The 26957-nt window shown below is 40.4% G+C and overlaps 2 protein-coding genes and 1 pseudogene across 3 annotated transcripts in view; 2 read left to right on the top strand and 1 right to left on the bottom strand.

Annotated features, from left to right (window-relative positions):
• Window positions 1-889, top strand: part of LOC119243726 (uncharacterized) — a 1168-nt pseudogene extending 279 nt beyond the window's left edge.
• The window catches only part of KIF20A (kinesin family member 20A), a 9494-nt gene extending 1181 nt beyond the window's left edge, over window positions 1-8313 (top strand). For both annotated transcript variants that reach the window (XM_037509229.2, XM_037509230.2), the window contains exons 3-19: window positions 1586-1675; window positions 1778-1897; window positions 2745-2883; window positions 3002-3189; window positions 3274-3403; window positions 3564-3758; window positions 3859-3970; window positions 4079-4147; window positions 4367-4510; window positions 4653-4818; window positions 4921-5085; window positions 5211-5350; window positions 5495-5597; window positions 5912-6110; window positions 6335-6426; window positions 6655-6792; window positions 7762-8313. In XM_037509229.2, coding sequence (XP_037365126.1) covers window positions 1586-1675; window positions 1778-1897; window positions 2745-2883; window positions 3002-3189; window positions 3274-3403; window positions 3564-3758; window positions 3859-3970; window positions 4079-4147; window positions 4367-4510; window positions 4653-4818; window positions 4921-5085; window positions 5211-5350; window positions 5495-5597; window positions 5912-6110; window positions 6335-6426; window positions 6655-6792; window positions 7762-8079 — 2508 coding nt within the window. In that variant the 3' untranslated portion in view covers window positions 8080-8313. The remainder of the gene's footprint in view (window positions 1-1585; window positions 1676-1777; window positions 1898-2744; window positions 2884-3001; window positions 3190-3273; window positions 3404-3563; window positions 3759-3858; window positions 3971-4078; window positions 4148-4366; window positions 4511-4652; window positions 4819-4920; window positions 5086-5210; window positions 5351-5494; window positions 5598-5911; window positions 6111-6334; window positions 6427-6654; window positions 6793-7761) is intronic.
• Window positions 6979-26957, bottom strand: CDC23 (cell division cycle 23). The gene is made up of 16 exons (XM_037509222.2): window positions 26781-26957; window positions 26620-26692; window positions 25048-25185; window positions 17746-17788; window positions 17163-17268; window positions 16921-17053; window positions 15318-15495; window positions 15133-15230; window positions 14636-14717; window positions 12400-12553; window positions 12166-12285; window positions 11775-11850; window positions 11393-11454; window positions 10025-10103; window positions 9831-9950; window positions 6979-9671 (listed from the first exon to the last, which is right to left on the bottom strand). Exons 1-16 carry the CDS (start codon window positions 26939-26941, stop codon window positions 9501-9503), a joined length of 1794 nt encoding a protein of 597 aa, XP_037365119.1. The 5' UTR covers window positions 26942-26957; the 3' UTR covers window positions 6979-9500.

Below are 26957 nucleotides of genomic sequence, written 5' to 3'. Positions count from 1 at the left end.
CTGAGACATCAAATTTGAGGCCCCTCTCTGTCTTCTTTGCACTGGGAACAACTCTCCTGCTACATCCCCTCATCCCCAAAAAATGTATGCCTGTGCCAAGTTCCTCTCCACCCCCTCCTTTGTCTGGAGCACCTCACTGCTGAAACAGACACACTGACAGATGAGAGCCCCGGCTACTTAGCATTTATTCCTAACTGCAGCTTCCAAACCAGCTCTGTTTCAGGCCAAGTTCATAGGGGCTGGGGCTGCCATGGTAGGGGTGGCTGGCCCTGGGGCTAGAATTTGGAATGTTTGGCAGCCTCATCATTGATTATGCCAGGAACCCTTCTCTGAAGCAACAGCTCTTCTACACCATCTTGGGCTTTGCCCTCTCACAGGCCATGGGACTCCTTTGCCTAGTGGTTGCCTTTCTCATTCTTCGCCATCTCCACTTAACCACAGTTCTCTCTCTCATGTCTTGTCTGCCCTGTACCTTTTCATGTACTTCCCCAGGCAGCCTGGGGAAAGTGGTTGACTCAGGCAGCCTGGGGAAAGTGGTTGACTCAGGGTTTGATAGGGAAGACAAATAAATACTGTATTAATAAGATGTTATTAAAAAAAAATTGAGAGCATGACAGTGAAAAATGCAGAACTACTTGTCCATGAGAACTAGTATTTACATTCCCTTATTAAAATACTCTCAAGTGCATACTCTCAGTTAATCCTGAGGGAAGGATTATCGTTATTTCTGCTTAACCATGAGAATCAGCTGTTAAATAATGCGCACAAGATTGTACTGCCATTAACTAGGTAGAATGTACATTCAGGTTGTAATATCAACCATCGCTTCCATTTATGGAGCCTTTCTTTCTGTAGGCTGGAGCTGCTCAGCTACAGTACTATTAACATTTGGGGGTCAAATAGTTCTTTGTTACAGAGGGCCGCCCTCTGCATCTTAACATGTTTATCAGGATCCCTGTTCTCTACTGAGAGTGAGTAGCACTTCCCAAGAAACCTCTACTGGACTTAGCTAAATGTCCCTTGGGAGACTTAGAATTCTGTTTTACAAAGTTTCTTAACAGCAGGAGCCTTGACAATGTCTTTCACTGTGAACTACTGGAGCCCCTTTGAAATTCCTGGGTCATAAAAAATTAGAGTAGACATTCTAAATATCTGTTGAATGAATGAGGTGGATGCTATTATTAACCCCACTGTAGAGAGGAAGAAAGTAAGGCAGCAAAAATTAAAGAACTTATTCATGGTCTCATAGTTATTAAATGATGGAATTGGGAGTGGAATTTAGCTGTGTCTGCCTCCCTGATGCTGAACTACTACATAATATCACATGCTGATTTTTATACCAGTCAACCAGCTCTTAGATATGTTGTGGCAAGCCAGGTTCGCATAATACTGAAAGACAGGGAAGATTGGTAAAGTAGTAGAAAAGTTGGAATATTCATGGAACCAAAGACTAGCTAGACAAAGACATTTTAAGCAGAATGGGTATAATGTTAGCACGATTCCCAGAAATTGTGCTTTGTTTGCCCATCTGCTTAGAGATAACTGCTAAGACTAATCTGTGGTTCTGGTTGGAATTCTGCAACAGGTTCCATCTGAGGATAGTACGGAGAAAGTGAAAGTATACCTGAGAGTCAGACCTTTGTTACCTTCAGAATTGGAACGGCAGGAGGATCAGGTAAGCATCTGAGGGGAGAGAATTCAAGGTGGAAAGATGCAGTGCAGAAAATGTTCCCAGAAATGTTCACTTCTGTAAAAATTGTGTCGTTCCCATTCTCAGGGTTGTGTCCATATTGAGAATGTGGAGACTCTTATTCTACGGGCACCTAAAGACTCCTTTGCGCAGAGGAGCAATGAGCGGGGAATTGGACAAGCCACCCACAGATTCACCTTTTCCCAGGTATTGAGGTGCTGAGCTATGGAAAAGGGGCAAAATATAGAGGCAACTTACTCCCTCTTTAGAAGGAAGCGTTTTTTGGTTTTTTTTTTAATTTATGCATAGAAGAACTGGGGGTGTGGGCCAGAGGTTTAGGGGAGGGGAGTGAAAGGATTCACCAGAGACAGAGTGGGAGCCAAACAGCTCAATTTACTGAAATACTCTGCTGGGGGGAGCAGCGGGCGAGACAGGAGAGGTCTGCTGCACTATGTGGGTCAGCTCCCTAGCCGGGGATCAAACTCATGCTGCAGTGGCTGCCGACAGCTTCCGAGTGCTGAGACTTAACCCCTTGTGCCACCAGGGAGGGCCCTAGAAGGAAGCTTTTTTACTCTGAGTCCCTTAAGATGCTTGTCTACAATTTTGAGGACCCTTTTCATGTGCTAAACAGTGTCAAGTATTTCATGTACATTAATTCCTAACAGTTGTAGTACCATTATTGTTATTGTCCCGACAAAGATACTGTGGTTCAGTAAAAATAATGTTGCTGAAGCAATGTAAGTTATCAGTAGTAGAGTTAGGATTTGTTTGAACCATCCATCTCTAAAACCCACTTTTGAGACCATTAAGTTGTCCCATAGTGTATGCAGCATAAGACTTAGTAGATAACATTCCTATTTACTGATTTAGATAAAAGAGCGGGCAGAGTGGTTGAGTCCTTGGTATTTTGGGAGCAACTGGTACGACAGTGGGAAGTAGTGGCTTAAGTCATCTCCAGAGCCAACCATCCAGGAAGGGATGCATCTGCTGGCTCTGCACAGATATGGAGTGAAAGAGAAAAGATGGGACTCTCAGAAACTTGATCTGTGTCTAGCTATTTGGACCAGAAGTGGGACAGGCATCCTTCTTCAACCTGACTGTAAAAGAGATGGTGAAGGAGGTACTCAAAGGGCAGAACTGGCTCATCTATACATATGGAGTCACCAATTCAGGGAAAACCCACACAATTCAAGGTAAGTAGTAAATCTCACAAAATTGTTGATTGTCCTGTAATGTGTGATCTATTATCTTTTGATGCTGCCAGTTAGGGGAGAAAGAGCTTTGCCTCAATTGTCTTTCACATGTCTCCAGGTACCATCAAGGATGGAGGCATCCTGCCAAGGTCTTTGGCTCTGATTTTCAATAGCCTCCAAGGCCAGCTTCATCCAACACCTGATCTGAAGCCCTTGCTCTTCAATGAGGTAATCTGGCTAGACAATAAACAAATCCGGCAGGAAGAAATGAAGAAATTAGCCCTGCTAAATGGAGGCCTCCAAGAGGTAAAGTTGCTTTCCTTGGGGGTGAGGGTAGAGGGGCAAATCTCCACAAAGTTTTGTGCTTATCATCTCCCTTGGTCCCTCCAGGAGGAGCTGTCCACCTCCTTGAAGAAGAGCGTTTACATTGAAAGTCGGCCGGGTACTAGCACCAGTTTTGACAGTGGTATTGCGGGGATCTCCTCCACCAGTCATTTTACCAACAGTATTCAGTTGGATGGTATGTATCATGACTGGGCTTTGTCCTAGGTAAATTCCTGCCCCTTCCTCTAAAAGCTGTCAGGATTACAACCTGACCTCCACTTTTTGAGGCCTCCATGGACCAAGGGGGAGATGGAGTACCCTAAGGTTGATACCCTGTACCTTGGCTTTTTCCCCAGAAACAAGTCACCGATGGGCACAGCCAGATACTGCTCCCATAAGTGTCCCTACAGATATTCGCTTCTCCATCTGGGTTTCTTACTTTGAGATCTACAATGAACTACTTTATGACCTGTTAGAACCGCCTAGCCAGCAACGCAAGAGGCAGACTCTTCGACTATGTGAGGACCAGAATGGCAATCCCTATGTGAAAGGTATGGAGCAGCACAAGGAGGCTGCCTTGAACCCTGGAGGGAACTTGGAAAGAGATAAGGTGTTCCTATCTTATGTATGCCCCTCTCTCCTTGGCCTCAGATCTCAACTGGATTCATGTTCAGGATGCTGAGGAGGCCTGGAAACTCCTGAAAGTGGGCCGTAAAAACCAGAGCTTTGCCAGCACCCACCTGAACCAGAACTCTAGCCGCAGGTGAATGGGTTGCAACAGTAAACCTTTCTTGCTGTGTTCCTGAAAAATAATAGTCTCCCACCTGGTCATGTAAGCTGTGCACTGACATTTCTTTTTCTTAACTATCAGTCATAGCATCTTCTCAATCCGGATCCTACATCTTCAGGGGGAAGGGGATATAGTCCCCAAGATCAGCGAGTAAGTTTTTCCATTTAGAGATCTGGGCTTCTTGGCCATAAAGGATAGTGGGAGGGAGAAGGAGGTCCTCAGAAGAATTATCTGTTATGTTAGATTCTTGTTGCCCTTCCTTGGATAGAGATTCTTGGTGGGTTCTCTCCTGCCCAGAACTATATATGAAGAACTGGAAGGCTCCTAACATACAATCCTCATGTCAGATTCTGCCTGGCATCTTTCTAGGTTGTCACTCTGTGATCTGGCTGGTTCAGAGCGCTGCAAAGATCAAAAGAGTGGTGAGCGGCTGAAGGAAGCAGGAAACATTAACACTTCTCTGCACACTCTGGGCCGCTGTATTGCTGCCCTGCGCCAAAACCAGCAGAACCGGTAAACTTTTTACTACAAGCTGTGGTCCAGTGGTCTGCAATTTGCAGACCTCTGCAATTTGCTGAAGCATCTTGGTCACCACTAGGATACACCCAAGGATGGAGTTCTGTTCACAGATCTTTTCTCTCTGGTTCCTTGCCAGGTCAAAGCAGAACCTGATTCCCTTCCGCGACAGCAAGTTGACTCGAGTTTTCCAAGGCTTCTTCACAGGTCGAGGTCGCTCCTGCATGATTGTCAATGTGCATCCCTGTGCATCTGCCTATGATGAGACCCTTCATGTGGCCAAGTTCTCAGCTCTTGCCAGCCAGGTAAGAAGTTGTAGGTAGATGATTTGCTCACTTTGAGCTGGTACTTTCATTTAAAGAAGTTATTAGGTACTAGTTATGAATTCAAATTTTTTCCCCCACTAGCTTGTGCATGCTCCACCAGTTCAACTGGGATTCCCATTATTGCACTCATTCATCAAAGAACACAGCTTGAGGGCATCTCCCAGCTTAGAGACAAGTGCTAAGTTAAACCCGGGGCTTGATGAAGACATTGAAAATGAAGTTGACATCTCTATGTATGGCAAGGAGGTAAGAATGCAAGAGCTTTAGTGCATCAGCTTGATGGCTCACATTTTTCATTCTGCATTCCAGAAGGATCTGTGCCTATTTGGGGCATGGGCATCTGATGCCTCTGATTCATGTGTCCCAACTAGGAGCTCCTACAGGTGGTGGATGCCATGAAAGCACTGCTTTTGAAAGAACGGCAGGAAAAGTTACAGTTGGAGATGCAGCTCCGTGATGAAATTTGCAATGAGATGGTGGAACAGATGCGACAACGAGAACAGTGGTGCAGGTACCAGCCAAGTGACCTCTCTTGGTCTGTCATCTGGATCAACAGATGGGAAGTAGGGACTAGGGTGGAGTTGGACCTCAAGAACTACCTATCCTCCACAGTCACTCCTTATAATCTTTTTTTCTCTTTTCTACTTTCTGACAGCGAACATTTGGACACCCAAAAGGAACTATTAGAAGAAAAGTATGAAGAGAAATTAAAGATCCTCAAGGAGTCACTGACAAGTTTTTACCAAGAAGAGCTGCAGGTGAGTTGCCCTGAACCAACCCCACCTACCTGCTCAGACCCCCATCTGAGGTAAATAGATTTTACCTGAAGTAAATAGATTTTATAAACTAGTAGCGCCAGGAATATATAACTCACTTTTCTCTGATCTCCTTAGTGTACATGTGTCATCTATGTTTAGTGAATTAAGGGTTTGGTTAGCTAGGAAATGGTAAAAGTGCTAACAAACAGGCTTTTAAGGCATGAGTATAAGGGAAGGCTTTGTTCATTTGTTCAATTATTACTGCAGTATGTGTTGGACTGTGGACAGAATTGTGCTTTCTACTTCCCTCTTAGGAGCGGGATGAAAAGATTGAAGAGCTAGAAGCTGTCTTGCAGGAAGCCAAACAGCAGCCAATGGCCCATCAACAATCAGAGTCCGAATTGACCCTACGACGGTCACAGAGATTGATGGCTTCTTCCTCCAGCCAGCAGCTTCAGGAAGTTAAAGCTAAACTGGATCAGTGCAGAGCAGAGCTAAACTCTACCAAGGAAGGTATGGAAGGAGAGAAGGCAGGGACCATAACAACGGTTCAGGGAACAGCTGCTCTTCAAACACTAGCTCCAACATAATTTCTTTAACTGAGAGCTACATCCTCAACTTTTCACTCTAGGATACATGTGGCCTCACTTTTAATATTTGCTCAAGCTACTGTTACCTAAAGAGGCAAGTCCAAGGCTAGAACACCTACATATTAAAGTTCTCTTTTTTTCCCTCAGAGCTGCAGAAGTATCAGAAAATGTTAGAACCACCACCCTCAGCCAAGCCCTTCACCATTGATGTGGACAAGAAGTTAGAGGAGGGCCAGAAGGTAAGTCCCTTTCTGTTACCAAAGCTCTTACCTCAGGCAGTTCCCAACACTCAATCCCTGGTTCATATGAGTACAAGATGTTATTTTGTTCACATTCCTGGAAAGCGGCTACTTCAATCAGCTATCTAGCCTTGTAATTTTTTCTTCTCTTAAAATGGTCATCTGACTCCTCCAAATCATTATCCTGGTTTCTTGGCCATAGTCTGGTTCCTACCCCTCCTTTTTCAGAATATAAGGCTGCTGAGGACAGAGCTTCAGAAACTTGGTGAGTCTCTTCAGTCAGCAGAAAGAGCCTGTTGCCACAGCACTGGAGCAGGAAAACTTCGCCAAGCCCTGACCACCTGTGATGACATCTTAATCAAGCAGGTTAGGGCAGCCTTTTATCCCCTTCTCTCTCATCTGTCCACTCCAGAGTATATGTGAGGAGAATGAGAAGCAGATTTTTAGGATGATCACACAGTGAGGGGAGTTTTTCTTCCTATAAAATTAACCATTCATTAAGCACAAGGTATTGTGCTAGTCTATAGGCATTTTTTCCCCCCCTTTTGGAAAGCATGGCTGTCTTAGAAGGAGCAATGTTTTTATTTGTTTGTTTGTTTGTTTATTTATTTATTTATACATACAAGCACTGGGTACAGTCAGAGGCACGGGAGGGTGAGAGAATTCACCAGAGCCAGAGCAGGGAGCAGAGCAGGCAGAAGGACCGAAGTACACTGCTGAGGGGAGCAGCGGGCGGCAGGAGAGGTCTGCGCACCATGTGGGACCCTCCTCTGGTGGCCAGGGAGCAGCTGGGGATCGAACCTTGCAACCCAGCGCTCAACTGCTGCGCCACTGGGGAGGCCCTATAGGCATTTTTTATTACAACAATCCTAGAGAGGTAGATTATATCACATTTCATCTAAAATGCTTGTACTATAGGAAACCGATATTGTATGTATCACTAAAACAAAACACAACTAAGCTATAACATTTGTCATCACTAACATGCTTCCTGATTAGAGATGATAAAAAAAATTTTAATGTACATCTTAGACTAGACACAGCATTTGATACCTAGGAACTAAGGCTCTTGAAAGTTAAGTAAACTTATTCAAGCTCATACCATTCACCTTCAGTGTTAGAAAATATCCTCCTAATGAATGCCTTTTCTTTAGATTCTTAAAGAAAATAGCCCCTATTCATTTAAGTTCTGATTTAAAAAAAAAAAACAAAAAAAACCTTTGTAGACACAGTTGTTAGTAGCCAGTAGTTAAGGACATATGTATTACCTTCTCCTCTTGTTTCTTTAATGCACCAGACACAGATTATTTTCTATAAATTTACCTATCTTATTAGGATCAGACCCTGGCTGAGCTGCAGAATAACATGATGCTAGTAAAACTGGACTTTCGGAAGAAGGCAGCCTGCATCGCGGAGCAGTATACCATGCTAAAACTCCAAGGCCAGGCTTCTTCTACCAAAAAGCGCCTTGGAGCCAATCAGGAAAATCAGCAACCAAGCCAGCAGCCCCCGGGGAAGAAACCATTTCTTCGAAACTTACTTCCTCGAACACCCACCTGCCAACGCTCAACCGACTGCAGTCCTTATGCCCGGATCCTGCGCTCACGATGCTCCCCTTTACTAAAATCTGGGCCTTTTGGCAAAAAGTACTAAGACTGTGGGCTAGGAGAGTACTCGTTGTTCTTGAGGTGGGAAAGCTGCTCAGCTTAAACAGGTCTCTTTCAAGCTTTACCATATACCTCAAACTCTGTCCAGAATGCAATACTCAAGACATTGTTTTTCCCCTCTTGTAATATATAATCACCTATGTAATCTCATGCTTTTTTATGTATATGCACACAAAAAATTATATTAAAGATATTATTCACATTTTTTATTTGAATTCCAAATTCAGCAATATCATTAAAGTAAAAATTATAAAAGGATAAGAAATCTTATACAGGAATGGCAGTAGAGACCAGTAACTAGTGTACAGCTAATTTAAGAAAGCTTGGTAAGAAATTAATTCTAGGGATGTTATATATTCTAAATCTTCCTTAATATAAAAGGCTGAGCCCTGAACTCAGAATAATCCATAGCATCTACTGTATAAATTAATTACAGCAGCTATTACATAGTCGTAACATATTACCTCCTACTAAATACACATGCATAGGCCTCAGCCTTCCAAGAGCACAGCAGAAATGATTCCTTTAACCTTGTTTAATGAGATGAAGACTGACAAAAACATTGTTGGAGATGGAAGGGGAAAAAAGAAATTATATCAAAAATATTTACAACAGGCCAGCTTGAAGTGAGTTTATTGTTCACAGAGTTATTCCAAATGTCCATGAAATTACCTGTAATCCTATCTCCTTGCTTCGCTTTTGTAGGGATAAAGTTAACTATAAATGTCTCTTACCCTCAGAAAGGACCATCTGCAGTCCCAGGCTCAGTTAGATTCTTCTTGCCCCTCTTTTATTTAACTCTAATAATTCCAATTTCAAAGCTAGAAGCCTCCTCAAAACCATGTTTTGGAAAAATGTCTCCCTCCAGGAATAACAAACGTTGAGCTTCACTCCATTTAAACTCAATCTCTGACATCATAATAATCATGCTCAGCAAGTCCAAGAACAAAATCACGTCATGCCTATCCAGTGCCCTGACCTTAGGGTATGCAGTGATCCTACTGCCACCAGAGGATAGGGTGGCAGACTTAACTCCTTTCCTTGCCTCTCTAATGCTCTGGTACTCCCAGCAGCATTAAAACTTTGTTCTTATAGCATTGCCTGTGCTAAAGTGCTGTTAAAGGGATGTTTTAGGGGGAGAAAAACGTCTGGGAAGAAGGCCAAGATCTACAGACACTCTAAGCAAAACAGAGAAGTGCTTCTAACTGGCAAAGAAAAAACAATGTTCCTGCCAGGATTCTTCTGTTAGTCTGCCTCTTAAAGTGAGTCTTATAAACTGTTCCTGAGGAGCTGCTTCCATTTGTACTAACAAAAAAAGCTAAGGTCCTTGGAAGACCAGATGTGGCCATTCTTTACCTGGAGTTAAGGCTTACTATGAGTCTGGCAATGTGCTGGCTTGAAAGCCAACTATGGTGTGACTGAAGACAAGTTGAGTGGAGAAACTCTGCGTGTGGGCGTGTTATTAGCAGACAGTGATGCAGGGAGGAAAAAGGGGGCAGGCATCTCGGTAGAAGGAGTCTCGCCTTGGTTCCGTAGTTGTAAGATTTGCCGGAGCAAAGCCTTACCCTCTTCCCGGGTCTGAAACAAAGTTAGGCAACTGTTTCAAAACATGACCAAGGCTGCTCTCAAAAACAGGGTATAGTGTGCTGGTATATAAGTTCCATACCCTGAGAACATGAGAAAGCTCATATATTTGACCCTAAAATTCCAACTCTTTATTAACGAACTGATACTTACATCGTTGAACGCACAACACTTCTGAGCACAAGTTGAAGCTTCATCCCACAGCTTGCACTTAAAATAGTACTGCGCCAGGTAGCGGAATGCAGTGCTCTCCTCCAAGTGTTCCACTATTTCCTAGATAGAGAAAACAAGAATGACTGAGGTGATAAGAAGGTCAGCATCTCAGCTCTAATATTTAAGACACATACCCCACAGGAATAGATATCTTGGATATATTTGATGTAACACTGGGCAGCCTGTTCTGACTCAGTCAACTGTTCATGAAGCCTACAAAAGAAAATGATCTTTAAATACAAATCAGTTCACAAAGCAAGCTACTGATAAAAAGTAGAAGCACATGATTAAGGCAAAAAATGAAACTATATGGACAAGTAGAAATTCTGACATATGGCACAGAAGGACACAAAATAGTATTAATGGGGCCTCCCCTGGTGGCAGTGGTGGAGCGCTGGGCTGCGAAGCTGCCCGCAGCCTCTGCAGTGCCAGTTCGATCCCTGGCCACCGGCGAGTGTCCTACATGGTGCGACAGACTTCTCCTGCCACGCCCGCTGCTCCCCTCAGCAGTGTATTTCGTCACTCTGCCTGTTCTGTTTCCCACTCTGGCTCTGGTGAATTCTCTCACCCTCCCGTGCTTCTGACTGTACCCAGTGCTTGTATAAATAAATAAATCTTTAAAAAAAAATAGTATTGGGCCTCCCCGCTGGCGCAGCGGTTGAGTGCTGGGTTGCGAAGCTGCCGGCGACCTCTGCGGCGCCGGTTCGATCCCCAGCTGCTCCCTGGCCACCAGAGGAGGGTCCCACATGGTGCGCAGACCTCTCCTGCCACCCGCTGCTCCCCTCAGCAGTGTACTTTGGTCCTCCTGCCTGCTCTGCTCCCGCTCTGGCTCTGGTGAATTCTCTTACCCTCCCGTACTTCTGACTGCACCCAGTGCTTGTATAAACAAAACAAACAAACAAACAAACAAATAAATAAAACATGCCTCTATTAAAAAAAAAAAAATTAAAAAAAAATAGTATTAATGCCCAGATGGATGGTTACTTCATCAAAGTTTAGAATCACTACCACTGGTGATGGAGAAATAGTAAATTAAGCTCAATAACATACTTTGACAGAAATATTCTGGTAGCACCGAGTGAGATAATAAAAATATACCAAACATTTTGGATCCATAAAATATGGAAAAGAAACTCAGGAATGAAATGACATTCAAGTACCCTTTTGCCTACATTTTCTGAGTTATTCCTAATTTTCCTGGGCCTTATCAGGAGGTCAGTACTCAAAGTAGTTTTCCTACACAGTTCTGACATTAAAACTTTATTTCATTTCTTTCCTCAATTCATTCTTGATCCCTTGCCTAACTGAAAAGTAGTCCCCTTTTCAAAGAAAAATGGTATTCTCTTAAGTCAAGATGGCTACATTTCCACCAATATTCATTCATACACCCTAGAAAACGCCCACATTCACGTGGGATGATGACTACAGGTCTAGAGCATGCAGGGCCCGCCATATCAGAGAGGCCAACAAAATATCAATAGTGTTTCACTCCTTTGACTCACTTTGCCAGTTTCACCAGAGCCATTTTCTCCACATCTCCCACGGCGTAAGCTCTCCAATAACACTGTCAGAAAAATAAACTGGTCACTTTGACTATCAACCCATGTGCCATAACCAATCACATAAAGGCTCACAACCTGCAATCCTCCCAGAAGTTCAAATTTGCAGAATGCAAGGCAATTTTACTTGTTTTGATAGGTTCAGACTACATACTGACATTCCCACTGATGATAGAAGCCCAGCATTGCTTTTTTAGCCCATGCACCTACAAATATTCAGAATTTCCTATGAAGACAAATAAGAATGAAGGAAAATTTAGGGCACAAATTGCCCAACTGTTAACTCAAACAGCAGATATCCACTCAAATCCCCAATTTGAGGTACCTTTTTGGCTTCTACTAATTGATTGAGTTTCTCATAACATTCCCCTAGAGCAACAAGCATTCGAGAATCATTGGGCCTGAGGGAGAAAAGGAATAGGTAGACTTTAAAAATAAAGTCCTCAAGAGAGGAACCATCACTACCACCATTTCAAATCTACCCAAGAGCTGGCCTTGAACTCACTACTTCACATAATTACAGTATTTTGTTTTCACAATTATACTACTAATGCATTAGAACACACTACACGAAAATGACTAAAAAGCATGTGAGAAGTTTTAACTCAGAGTCAAAACTATTTATGATTTTAGCTACCAAAAGCTATGATTTAGCTACCAAAAGAGAGAGTATAGCTCATCCCACAGCAAACACATTGTCAAATGTCCTGACTTACCGAAGCTGGTGGGCCCGCCTATAATAATAAAGGCAATAAAATGGCATCTTAAGGATTTCATACGTTTGCCCAAGGCCATACCAGGCTCTGTAGTCGCGCTTATTGACCTCAATGGCATGTCTAAGAAATGGAAGAGAGACTGGTAAGAGGACAGAATCAAGGTCAGTGATATGCAGGTTCAACAGAAGATCCTAACACTGACTGCTCCACCTCACCCCCAAACTAGAAGCTCACCTATAAGCCTGAATAGCAGCAGATGTGTTCTTCATTTCCATGTACTCATGTCCCATCAGAGTCCAGGCCCCAAGATATCGAGGATTCAATTTCAGGGCTCTCTGGAAATATAAAGCTGCTTTCTCATGCTGAGAACGCAAACTATAATAATTGCCTAAATGAAAAACAAACCGAAAATATGAATGACTCGAAAGGAAAAATGAAAGTCCGCAGCATTGCACAGAGTGGGCATGAAACCATAATCCATTTCCCCCAAGTCATTGCAGAAAAGTCAAACTGTACATAAAAGAATATCTTCATTCCCTTGGGAAATATACTTCATCTAAGACAGAGTCTGGTTTAAAGGGAAAAAATGTTTTTTCTTTATCTTATTTCGTTTGGATACAGAATTCATACACACATTTCGTAATAAAGATAGGACATTTCTAGAGTACATTTTAGATTGGTGATTTTCCAACTATTTACTTAGAGCCTAGATTTCTAAGGAAGTACCTAAAGGGATTAAAAAAAGTAGAGGTCTAAGCATCTCTCTCCAACAATGATCAAAGCAGTTCTATTAATGTTGATCTTGAAAAAGCCTAAAAAAATGCAAACTTTTAGCAAAGCAAAAGAGGTTCTTCAAGATTTGACCCTATTTTGTCCATTCTCCCACACCATGCTTCACAACACTGAACTCGAAGCACAATGTTATTTCACACTTCCATTCCCTTCCGAAGTGAATACTCTCCTTTATTAAACGCTCTCATTACTGCCCATCCTTCAAGTATCACCTTTTGAGGTGATACTTCCCTAATCTCAGACTGGATTAGCTATCTTTCCTATGTGCTCTCTTAGCAGCCTATATCTACCACAATCACAACACTCAACCCACTGTATTACAGTTGTTTTCTCATTCTTCTTCCTCAATAGGAAATTAGAGTAGATGCTGAAATACAAAGCACACTGCCTAGCACTCAGAAGATGCTCAAACACCCCCCCAACCCCCCCCACCCCCGTTGCCTAGGGGTTAAGTCTCAGCGCAATCACCACTATGGCCTGAGTTAGATCCCTGGACAGGGAGCAAACCCACATATGGCACAGTAAACCTCTCCCATCTTGCCCACTGCCCCCCTTATCAGTATGTTTCAGTAAACGTATATGTTCTACTCCCTACTCTGTCTCTGGTCAATCCTCTCTCTACCACCCCCCACCTCTAACCTACACCCCAATTCTTCTATGGAAAAAAAAAAGATGCTCAAAAGATCTTTTCTGAAAAAAATGGAGTTCCACCCTCACCTTAATGGGCTTTATACTTTATCCATAATGCTCTGGTATTGAAAAGGTAATTTATTCCTACTTTTACCTATGTTCCCACAGGATTTTTTATTTTATTTTATTTTTTAATGCTTATTTCCCATACTAGGCTACAACTTCCTGAAGGGTTGGAGATATTTATTAAGTGACTGATGAACTGAAATTCTATCAGCTTTAAAAAAAAAAAAAATAGAATTCTATCAGTTTATAAACAATATCCTGACATAGAAAGATATAAATGATCTCAATGCAGTTTCACCAATGTCCCAAGAAGATCCTTTCACCTTCAGGGAATCTACTAGGCTTTCAATCACAACCAACTAAATTAATTTTATCTAAAAGTAGCCATTCATCAGTCAACTAATTATCAAGTCACACATGTATGGCCAAGGACATAAGGTGCTGGTTCTCAACCAGGGATGATTCTGATGCTTAGAGGTTATGTGGCAGTATCTACAAACATTTTTATCATCTACAAACATAGCTGGGGTGAGGTGGGGGTTGTTACTGGCATACAGTGGGTAAAATCCAGGGATACTGCTGACATCCTATAATACAAAGGACCCCCATAAAAAATTATCTAGCCCAAAATGTCAACAGTGCCAATAATGAGAATCCTGATACAGAGAAACAGATATTCTCACCTCTTTTCACAGAACTGGAAATTCTTACAAAGTTTTTAGTGATATTAAAGTTTAAAACTTACACACCTTTGATCCAAGTAATGGATGGATCCATAGCTTTTCTGCAAGCAAACTCACATGTACACACACATTTTATCACACAGAAAAACATTCTGAAGTCAAGTTCCAAAAAATTTTGGAGGCAGGATTACAATGAGCATTCACATTCTATAGTTAATTTTGCTAACTTTGATACTTACATTGTTGTTATAGTTACATTACTTCCAATAAAGATAAAAAAAAAAAGTAGTGACTCTTACCAATTACACAGCATGTTTCTACACGATATTTATCAATTTCACAGAGATTGTGAGCCAGATAACTCAACTCAGATTTCATGCTCTGAAAGGAAAGAGAAAGACAATCTAAGCATAAAAAATTGGAACATTTGAAGTTATTTTTCTTGTAGTTAATGCAAATGGGTGACAATGCAACCCAGGAAATTATTATTAGTTTTTAATTTTATTTATTTTTGCACAGAACTGGGGTGTAGGCCAGAGGTGCAGGGGGTGATAGGATTAACCAGAGACAGAGTGGGGGAGCAGAACAGGCAGATCTACTAATAACACTGCTGAGGGGAGCAGCAGGCGAGCCAGGAGAGGTCTGCTGTACTATGTGGGTTAGCTTCCTGGCAAGGGGATTTGAACTCAGGCTGTCACAGTAATAGCACTAAGATTTAACCCCTAAGCTACCGAATAACCCAGGAAATTAAAGCACAAGAAAGCTTAATCAAGTCCAAGCAAAGGAAGTAGCTCACTCTGACATAAAGAAGGTTGGAGAATGTGTCCATATTTTCAATCCTGTATGGGTCTTGTTTCCTTAGCTCATTAAAAATAGAGAGGGCTTTGTCAATATCTGTAGAAAAAAAAGATAAAGAGTTCAAAAAACAACACAATACACCTCTTAGAATCTAAAGGGATTTCATTGTCCTTATTCACTCACCTCTGATATTGTGATAGGCAACTGCAATTTGGGAAACAATATAGGAGCTCTTAGAAAAGCCGACATCAATAAGATTCTGATACTTTTGCAGGGCCTCCTCTATCAACTGCAACTCTGTATATATATGAGCCAGAAAAAACTCTTTCATCCAGGTGTCTGGCAAAGACAGGAACTTTAGCTGGCAGCGGGAGAGAGAGACACACACTTAATAATACTTTGAGCTCTTTCCCAAATGAACATCATGGAACTATCTTAATCTAAAGGAGTTTATCACCAAAATTTGATTCAAGCACTCTCTCATGAACACAGGGTAATTCAATGAAGTGAATAGGACTGTAAGCATAATAGGGAGGTATGGCCTAGCTGGGGAAGGCATCAATGAACAGATAGGATTTGAGATGAGTCTTAGAGGATGGGTTGGATTTGAATAGAAAAATGGACAAGGCAGAGAAAAAAATACAAGGGCAATGATAAGTGGAGGAAAAACAGTATGACGACTGTGAAGAGATTAACTTGGTTTGAGGGGAGGCTATGTGCTAAGAAGTAATGGAAAATTAAGACTCAACTGGTAGGGTGGGTCCTATGGTACAACAAGAAATTGGATGCAACAGGAAACTACAGTAATGTGGGCAAGATAATGACATGATGATATGGATGTCATAAGAAGTTTGGTTTGGAAATGGGAGTATAACCATGAGAAAGCAAGATAGAAAGTATTTATTATGTATAATTAATCCAAATTTGAGACGATAACTAGGAGGAAGGAATGCATACGAGGAGGTAACCATGGCAATGTCTGGTGACTGATTAGATAAAGGATGATAAAAGAAAGAGAAAAGACAAGTATGACTGAGGTGTATTGAGAAAAAGTAATGGTGAGTCTATCAGGTTAAGAGAAAAAAAGATTTTAAGATAAGAAATTTGGTTTTGTATATTTTGAGTTCAGAGATAAAAGAAACTTCCACTAAAAGTCTAGTAGGCAATTACAGTGAGGTGAATACAAGTAAACCAAGATAAGATGTCAGACACAGATTTAAGAAATCAACTGATCTTTGGCTCATTAGAGTTAATAAAAAGAGATGTTCTGTCACCTCCATTAATTACTCAAGAACAGCAAAATAGAATCTATAAAAACATACTCTAATACTGACCGACAAAATATGAATGAACCAATAAATATAGCAATTTCAAATACATTATTTCATTAATTAATAAATCTCCAAGTTTTTATAGAGTTCTATGACAGCTCAAATGACATTTTAAAAATATTTTCAATATAATCTTTGATGCCAGAGAGACCTTGTAATTCCATCTTTGGAATTAAAAGAAACAGCATTTAGTCCATAAACAAGTTACAATCCAACATGAATGTGAAAAATAGTAATGTGAAAAGCTATTTTAATACAATAAGATACAAATCCAACAGCTACTGAACAGGAGGGAGAAACTGCTCTTTCAAATGATGACCTCCCCAAAGTGAAATCAATTTGAAAAGGAGCAAAGAGCTCCCATAACTAAAAGTTTTAGCAAAACTCTCTTGCCCTACCCCATTAACATGGAATTACAAGACTTGGAGCAGAGGGTTTTTCACATCTCAATTTACCATTTCTTTATCTGTGATCAAGTTACAGAGCTCCAGCCAGGCTCCCCAATGCAAAGGCAAAACATGAGTAGCTTCTACAAACACATCAATGGCCTCTTTCACCAAGTCCAGTTTGCGAAGTACCACACCATACCTAGGAAAGAAGGAAACAATCACAGGACAAGTTAATGCTTTATAGCATCTTTCTTCTACTCAGGATACTACTTTAGAAAAAGTTCCAAATGACTGAAACAACTACTTACAGATAAAGGCCAAATCCATCAAGTTCCCGAGCCTGGTGTTTCTTACTGAGCTCCACTCTCAATTCTCTAAGAGCCTCATTTTTAACTTGTCCTTTCTCCAGAGGACCTAGGAAAGAAACACTCTGAATTAAAGGAAGGTTTCTTTTCAGAGACCTAGATATTTCCTGTGGCATCAACCACAGTTATACCTGAACTTCCAGCAGACATTCACAAGTAGTCAGTGATATCTTACATAACCTGTTTACTTTACCCCAGAAACCACAACTGATAACTGATCGGCAGTCTTATTTTGTTAGACCCATACAGGTTTTTGTTTAGTTTGAATTAGTTATCAATGTTAAAAATCTGAATTTTCACTTTGAAGTTGCAGGGCAAGGGAAGAAAGCCCTAAGAACACCAGTCCCACATTCCCACAAGGCAGCCCTCAGCTGAAGCTGGATAACAACTGTCCAACTGTGCACTCCCATTTGCAAAAGTCCTTCTCAGTCCATTTCATATATTTATATTACCTGCTTGGTGCCTGAAGGCATTTAAATTTGCAGCCCCTGCTTCAGTCCAAAAGGTAAGGAAAAAGAAGTCATACCTAGACTATCAACTGTTTCATCATCCTTTTTCTTTTCTCCAGACTGTAAGACAAAATCAGCACATAGGTCTTTACTCAATTTATACTGAAACATATTCTTTTTTAAAAAAAGATTTATTTGTTTATGCATACAAGAACTGGGGTACAGGCCAGAGGTGCTGGGGAAGGGGGGTGAGAGGATTCACCAGAAACAGGTAGGTAATAGAACAGTCAGACTCACTGAAATACATTGCTGAGGGAAGCAGTGGGCGAGAGAGGAGAGATCCGCTGCACCATATGGGTAGTTCCCTGGCTGGCCAAAGATCAAATATGCTGCAGAGGCTGTGGATAGCTTCTCAGTACTGTGCTTAACCCCTTGCGCCACCAGGGAGGCCCCGGAAACATATTTTTTTTTTTTTTTTTTTTAAAGATTTATTTATTTATGCATACAAGAGCCAGGGTACAGGCCGGAGGGGTGGAGGAGGGGGGTGAGAGGATTCACCAGAGACAGAGTGGGGAACAGAACAGGCAGACTGACCAAAGTACACGGCTGAGGGGAGCAGCAGGTGAGTCAGGAGAGGTCTGCTGTGCCATGTGGGTTGCTCCCTGGCCGGCCGGGGGATCGAACTCATGCTCGTGCTACAGAGGCTGTGGACAGCTTCAGAGGTTGCGTCTTAACCCTTTGCGCCACCAGGGAGGCCCACTGAAACATATTCTTTTTTTTTTTTTTTTAAAGATTTATTTATTTATTTATACAAGCACTGGGTACAGTCAGAAGCACAGGAGGGTAAGAAAATTCACCAGAGCCACAGCGGGGAGCAGAGCAGGCAGAAGGACCAAAGTACATTGCTGAGGGGAGCAGCGGGTGGCAGGAGAGGTCTGCGCGCCATGTGGGACCCTCCTCCGGTAGCCGGGGAGCAGTCAGGGATCGAACCGGCCTGCAGAGGCTGTGGGCAGCTTCGCAACCCAGAGCTCAACCACTGCGCCACCGGGGAGGCCCTGAAACATATTCTTAAACTAACAGTCTGGTTCTACCTAAAGGCCCCAAGTCCAACCAAAATGGCATCTACTATTGGCCACTAATTTTAAAAAATTATTTAAAGGATGCCACTGGCCAAATTCAGGAAAATTTAAGGACCAAAATAATTAGCACAATAATAAACAAAAAAACAAGAATCCTTGAGTTCATACTGATACTAAATAAGTGGAGAAGGGGAAGGAAAGCTCTCGCTTAGAGTAGAACACCAAATAGTGAGTAGTAAACGTAGAAAGAAACATCATCACCATTTTTCAACAACAAAGTAAGGAGTAATTCAAGTGGGAATTAACATTGGATATTAAATCTAGGGAAGAAATTTTTATAAGCAAGATACCTACTTGGCATTAAATTATTGGTCACTACATATTGCTCATTAGTGCAATAGAAATAACAGCAACTCTATTATGAAGACAATGGAAAATATCTTGACTGGCTCATCAAAATTAACATTAGTAAGGAAGAGCCTATGGATATTGAATAATACTTGGATGCAATGCCCAGGACACTCCATTTATACACTATTCTGGCCAGGTATGTATAACCTGAATAAAATAACACAGAAACATAACACATAACTAAAATGAAAAATGTTCAATCTTAAAAAAACAAAGGGGCTTAGATTAGAGAGGGGCGGAGAGAGGAAGAACTAGAGTCAAAATAAGGGGGTGCAACTGTATGGGGAATATAACCAAAATGAAAATGCATACATTGTACAAAGATGAAAAATGATGTAAGAATTATATAAAATATTTTAAAAAAATAGATCATTTATTAATAAATGGGTTGGAATCTAAAAAAAAAAGTGGGGGTAAAAACTTATACTATACAACATAAACAGTATAATGTAAACTGTGGGCTTTCTTTGATAATGATGCGTGAATGTTGGTTAAATGATTCAGTAAATGTATTACACTGGTGTGGGTTATTGATGGTGGCAGAGGCATGTGTATGTGAGGAGGGAATATATAGGAGCACCTGCACTTTCCATTCAGTTTTGCTGTAAAGTTAAATAGCTCTTAAAAATAAAGTCGTTTTTTTTTAAAGATTTATTTATTTATTTATATAAAGAACCGGGGTACAGGCCAGATTCGCGGGTGGGAGAGAGGATTCACCAGAGACAGAACGGGGAACAGAACAGGCAGACTGACGAAATGCACTGCTGAGGGGAGGAGTGGGTGAGACAGGAGAGGTCTGCCACGCCATGTGGGACCCTCACTGGTGGGCCAGGATGGAACCGGTGCTGCAGAGGCTGCAGACAGCTCCACAGAGCTGCGATCAACCGTCTGCGCCACCAGGGGAGACCCAAAAAAATAAGGTGTTTTTTAAAAAGAAAAAGAGAAGGGAGAATTGCAAACTTGGAAAAAATGAAAATGTCTTAAAAGAAAAGAAAGTCTATGGAAATATTCCAGCTCAGAGATTAAAGAGACATGCCAACTAAATGCACTGATAATCCTAGAGTATACTGGAGGGAAACGCCATAGGTGAAACAATGTCAACTGATAAAATTTTAATTAAAGAATAAAGTATGGTATCAATGTTATACACACTTAAGTTCACAACTATACTGTGATTATTAAGAAAATACCTTTACTCTAAGGAGATAAACAAAACATTTAGCAGTAACTTATCTGCAATTTATTCACAAATAATTCCGAGAAAAAAATGTGTATGTGTGTCACTGTGTGTGTGTGTGCGTGTGTGTGAGAGAGAGAGCAATTTAAAGCAAATAAAATATTCATACAGATCAATCTGGACAAAAGGTACAATGGGTGTTCTTTGTACTATTTTTATTCTTGCAACTTTTCTGTCAGTTTGAAATTATTGTCAAATGAGAAGTAAATACTCAGACTTCATTTTTTATCCTCAACTTTAGAAATGTTGCTTTTTCTCCCATAACTTGTCCAAATTAGTGCTTCTGCACAGGTAAAATTTATGTAAGACAATTTTTTAAAACCCCAATTTCAAAACATCTTGCTTAAGCTCATGATTTTGTTAACTAAGTGACAACTCTTTTTTTTTAAAGCAATATTTATTTATTTATTTATTTATTTATACAAGCACTGGGTACAGTTAGAAGCGCAGGAGGGTGAGAGAATTCACCAGAGCCAGAGCGAGGAACAGAACAGGCAGACTGACGAAGTACACTGCTGAGGGGAGCAGTGGGCGCAGTAGGAGAGGTCTGCGCACCATGTGGAACCCTCACCAGTGGCCTGGGATCGAACAGGCGCTGCAGAGGCCACGGGCAGCCTCGCAGCCCAGCACTCAACCACTGTGCCACCAGGGGAGGCCCTAAGTGACAACTCTTAATAACACAATCAGCCATGAAGAGTAATCATCCCATAGAGAAAAACTATTAGAAGGGCTTCAGTTAATCCCATTTCAAACACAACATATAAGATGCAAATGGAAATTCCCACAATCAAATATAATGGTGGGCTTCCTAGTGGCACAGGGTTTAAAGTCTCAGCACTATCAAGCTGTTGCCATTGCCGGCATGAGTTCAATCCCCCACCATGGAGCTAACACACATGGCGCCGCAGACCTCTCCTGTCTCACCAGCTGCTCCCCTTAGCAGTGTAATTTAGTACATCTGCCTGTTCTGCTCCTCACTCTGTCTCTGGTGATCGTCTCACCACCCATAACTCTGGCCCATACCCCAGTTCTTGTATGCATAAATAAATAAATCTTTAAAAAAAAAAACAAATATAATGGCTATCAGTATATTTTCTAGGACACAGACAACTTGAAAGATATCTATTTAGGCTATTTTAGTCTTAAAACCAAGGGAGGCAACTGGGATGCAGGAGGATAGAAGGACACAGTGGTCCAGAACAGAATGTTAAGAGTCAAACTGGGAATTCAGGTTGGGGGAAGAAGGACTCTGGTACAGGTGCTAGAGTCCAAGCAGAATATGAAGGTATCCTACAGAGGTGGCCCAGCAAGTAGGATAAGGATGATATCCACATGGGGGAGAAATGAGAGTAGAAATGGGAACTGAAGATATACAGGAGGGTTAATCAATTAATACATTATTGATAATCTCAGGAAGTTTCTCACTGATATAATAAGTAGTTCCAAACATGGAAGAGTAAAAACTAGAATGATCCCTGTGATATGAATTGGAGTTGGAAATATTAGCATAAATTTATAGCTTTTAATATATAGGTACAGAGTATAGATTAAAATGTATACACACAAATAATATATATGTATATACATACACAACTATATATACACACACATTTGTATATACATACATATATTGCTAGCTCTGTCCATTAAGTGGACCTGAAGCACAACATCCCAATAACATACCTTGTACCCAGTACCTAAAGAATAAGTGAAAGCTTAAGCCTTTGGAGAATAGCAGATGAATTCAACAAATGCTGTAAGACACTATGTTGTAAATACAAAGATGAATTAAATGTAGTTCAAAATCACAAGAAGCACTATACTTCACAAATACTTCTATGCTAACACCTGGAAATGAGCATATAGTTTAAAAAAAAAGTAGTAAAGTTACATTCGTAAGTACACAGTAAAATAATAAATTACAATTAAATTAGTAAATACAGTATTATTTTACTCGTATTGTCATTTACATTCTTAACTTTTAACAGCTTGAAACAAAAATAACAAATGTACTATAAATAAAATTATAAGAGTTTATAAATTTAAAAATTAACTAAGACTTTCTAACATGCTTCTTTTTTTAAAAAAATATTTATTTTTTTATTTATACAATAGCTGGGGTACAGCCAGAGGAGCGTGAGGGTGAGAGGATTCACCAGAGACAGAGTGGGGAGCAGAACAGGCAGACAGACTGAGAGCACTACTGAGGGGAGAAGCGGGTGTGACAAGAGAGGTCTGCCGTGCCATATGGGAATCACCCTGGCTGGCCAGGAATTGAACCTGCGCTGCAGAGGCTGCAGACAGCTTCACAGCGCTGCACTCAACACATTGCGCCATCGGGGAGGCCCAAAACATGCTTATTTCCAATTTTCCCCTATTTTATTGAGTGACTATATAAATGACGTAAGTGACTGTATAAATTCAAGGTATACAGCATAATGGTTTGACTTACATGTATTATAAAATGATCAACAAATGAGTTTAGTTAGAACTTTAACCTAATTCTTGAACAATAATATTAACTAATAAGCATAAAGATCTTTAAATGACCAGGCCTCCCTGGTGGCGCAAGGGGTAAAGTCTCAGCACCATCAAGCTTTCGCCAGCCACTGCAACACGATTTTGATTTCCATCCCCAGCCAGGGAGCTAATCTACATGGTGAAGCAGACTTCTCCTGTCTTGCCTGCTGCTCCCCTCAGCAGTGTATTTCAATGATCTGCTTGTTCTGTTCCCCACTCTGTCTCTGGTGAATCCTCTCACCCCCAGTACCTCTGGCCTGTACCCCAGTTCTTGCATGCATAAATAAATTTTTAAAAAATAATCTAAGGTTATGAAAAAAATAGAATAAAAGAAATACACAAGAATACAGATTACAATATAGTCTGCTCCCTTGATAGCTTCTCCCACTAATCTCTTTCCTCTCTGAGGTAATCATTGATGCCATATATGTTTCCACAACTTTTATAATTTATTTACATATACACAAGTAAGCACCTATGTATATATAAATTTGCATTGCTGTTTCTATATAAGTAGGATCATATTTATCACTTATCGAGATGGTGGAGCTGTTTCCATCTCAAGATATATAGATATGCCTTTTTTTTTTAACTTTCATACTGTGTTAGACAAGACAGTAAAATATGGTTCAAATCCAAAATATAAATTCTTCCATCCTTGACCCCACTTATCTAGTACCCATCCTTACCACTCACAGCTACACAGTGATCTACTACTTTTAGTATCCTCCCAAAGTCTCCTGATGCACTTAACAAGATACTTGACCCTTTCAAGTGAACTGAGTATTCACCTTCACAGAAAATGACAGACACTGATGGATTTATTGATGAATGGATATTTAAGTGAATATATTTTTGGCTATTACAAAAAAATACTTCAATGAAGAGCCCTATATATAATTCTTGTGCATATATATTCAAGTATGTCTTCTATTTGACACATTTCTTAAAGGGGAATTATTTGGTTACAGTATTTCAAATTGACATAGCCTGTCAAAATTGACTTTCAAAAGAGCTGTATGAATATGTATTCCAAAGATGTGCCCAACACCTTTGTCAATAATAAATCTATCTATAGCTTTAATATTTTCTTCCATACCATCATTTTTTGTTTAATTGCAATATCTTCTCTATTACTTTAAAGTATTTATAAATACCAAGTAATCTATTTTAAGTTAACTAAAAGATTAAACTTTTTCTGATGCAGCAATTTTGCTTCTGGGGATACCTTCATTTGGAAGCAAATGAAAATATATTATGTCAAAATATATTATATCTGACCTCTAGATTCATAGCCAGGAAATGGAAACAACATAAGTGTCCATCAATGGAAGAATAAACACTGTAGTATACAGTCAAGTGTCACTCAAAAACTCTCAAGGTGAACATTATAGAAGGTAGTTACACAAACCTAGATGGTATAGCCTATATACACCTAAGTTATATGGTATAGCCTATTGGGAACACTATCATATAAGCAGTTGGTCACTGATATAAACATCACTAAGCAATACTCTATATATACAATGGAATATTATTCAGCCAGAGAAAAGGGGGGAAACCCTGATATTTGCAACAACATGGATGGACCCTGAATGCACTCCACTGAGTAAAACAAGTCAGAGAAAGAAAATACTGTATAATATCACTCATATGTGGCACTGAAAAAACAAAATTAAACTCAGAAAAAGATACCAGATTTGTGGTTACCAAAGATGGGTGAGGGGTGGGGTCAGAGGAGGTTAATTGGATGAAAGTGGTCAAAAGGTACAAACTTCCAGTTAGAAGATTAATAAACATTGGGTTGTACATATTAATGACTACAGTTGACAATGTTGTTAAGCAAGTAGATCCTAAAAGCTCTCATCACAAGGAAAAAACTTTTTTTTCTTTCTCTTATTTTGTATTTATATGAGATGCTGGTCGCTAAATAAACTTAATGTGGGCATCATTTTACAATATATGGGAATCATTTTACAATATATGTAAGTCAAATCATTATGCTAAACTTACACAATGCTATATGTCAATTTACAGCTCAAGAAAACAAGAGAAAAAAATTAACCCTTTCCCCTTGGTTCAAAATATCACAGCTTCACTAAAGGCAGAATGACATCTTAAAATAGCCTTACCAGATATCTAGAATACATGTACAGGAAATAGGCTTTCTTGCTGTTGCAGCCATGTAGGAAATGTGCTGCCCGATCATATTCTTTAACATCAAAGTAGGCCTTGGCCAGGGTATAAGCATCCATATCTTGGGCATCCTCCTAGAGAAAAGTTTCTGTTAAAGCTTGGGAAAGGACAAAAATGTTCAAATCCAGAAGCATAATCATTAATTTCAAAATTTAAGAAAATAATTATTTCTCTTCTTCTAAACACACATACATGTATAGCCATATAAATTATTATACATATTTATTTTATTAGAAAGTCAGGAAATTTTTTCAAAATAAAAAATAGGGGGAAAAATTAAAATTTAAAAAACTAAACCAACACATTCAGAAATTTGTATTGTTTCTGCAAATATAGTAGGAAGTGGCATGGTTTTGGTTTTAAGAACCTGGGTTCAAACTATGACTTATTCATTTCCTTGTTTCATATTAGGAGGAAAGTTACTTAGCTTCTCTGACTATTCACTTCTTCATCTGTAACAAGGAGTAATAATACAGATTTGAAGAGAAATGTAAAAAGGTCATGAAAATGTTTGGCATTAATATCTAACACTCCCTCCTCCTGGCTTTCAAATTACTGCATAAATGCAATATATTGTGTAATTACTTACACTTTTTGTACTTCAGGCAATTTGTGACATAATTGTATTGCTGAAAGCACAGAATAGTTATAATTCTCTATGTTGAAAAAATGAATGATGTACATTTAAGTGAAAAGATACAATCCTCCCCTAAATTCTTTGGATACATTGATTTAAACTATAATAATTTCATATTCCCTAAATATCACCAACACAAAACATATTCAGTGTTTCTCCACAAAATCAACAGGTATTAAACACAGCCATTCAACTTAGGATCCTGGTCGCCTTCTTTACAGCCACACACCATTTTCCGTATTTCTTTCCCTACTCCCCTCACTTGCATTTTATCTTTTAGAGTATGAAATATTCATTGTTTTTAGGTGTCTGTGCGGTGGGGGGAATCAAAAAAAGGCAACCTCAGGAAAAACAAAGTGGATTATGATGAAAATCATTCAGACTACACAGACAATGTAAACATAGTTAGCACAGACTACACACAGAAAATATATTCATTTCGCATTTAATAATTTCAATAACCCCATAAAGAAAAAACTATTATCTGTATTTCACAGATGAGGAAGCTGGCTCAGGAGGGTAAGTAAATTGCCAAAACTCACTAGTGTGTCTTAGATTTGACCCCAGAACTGTCTGAATCCTAAGCTAGTATCTCACTGTTATAAAAACCTTTTGTTTTTCTCACCGTTATGAATATTGTCCTAAAAGGGTGAAGCCTTAAACAAGGTTTAGTAATTTTCTCCAGTTTAAGAGCCCCAGCAAATCTTTCAAAAGTCAAAATCCACCCAAATAAAATGGCTTAAAACACCCAGCTCTTTAGACGCGTGCAGCCTCTCTACAAACGTTCCTGCCAGACAGAACACTCCCCTCAAGTGACAGGGCACTCCGCACCTCTCCGGTGGCTGGGGAGCACAGGCAGGGAAGTCCTTACCTCTGTAATAGGCGGTGGCGGCTGCAGCTCGGAGAGAGGCAACGCAGGCAGGGAAAAGGCCAACTCTGCGGACCTGGAATAAGACGCAAACCGAATCAAAAAACACAAGCCCCCCAAGGCCAAGGAGCCAAGACCGGTCCTTTCAGACGCCAACATCTCACCATTTGCTACTGTGCAGTAGGCCCCGCTCCCGGGTAAGGCCCGCGATAAGCAGTAGCTGCTTTTTAATTTCCCGCAAGTTTGAGAAACCACTGCTGGCTGCTAGGACCTGCCCCACAGCAGCCGTCACGGCCACAGGAGCTACAGAGCTGCTCGCAGCCATTTTCCTGTCTCCGCCA

This window comes from Talpa occidentalis, unplaced genomic scaffold (assembly GCF_014898055.3).
Source record: "Talpa occidentalis isolate TD23 unplaced genomic scaffold, MPIMG_talOcc4v2.1 talOcc4.13, whole genome shotgun sequence".
Classification (NCBI taxonomy): Eukaryota; Metazoa; Chordata; class Mammalia; order Eulipotyphla; family Talpidae; genus Talpa; species Talpa occidentalis.
The sequence above is the reverse complement of the archived record's forward strand: the minus strand, read 5'-3'. Positions and strand labels throughout refer to the sequence as shown.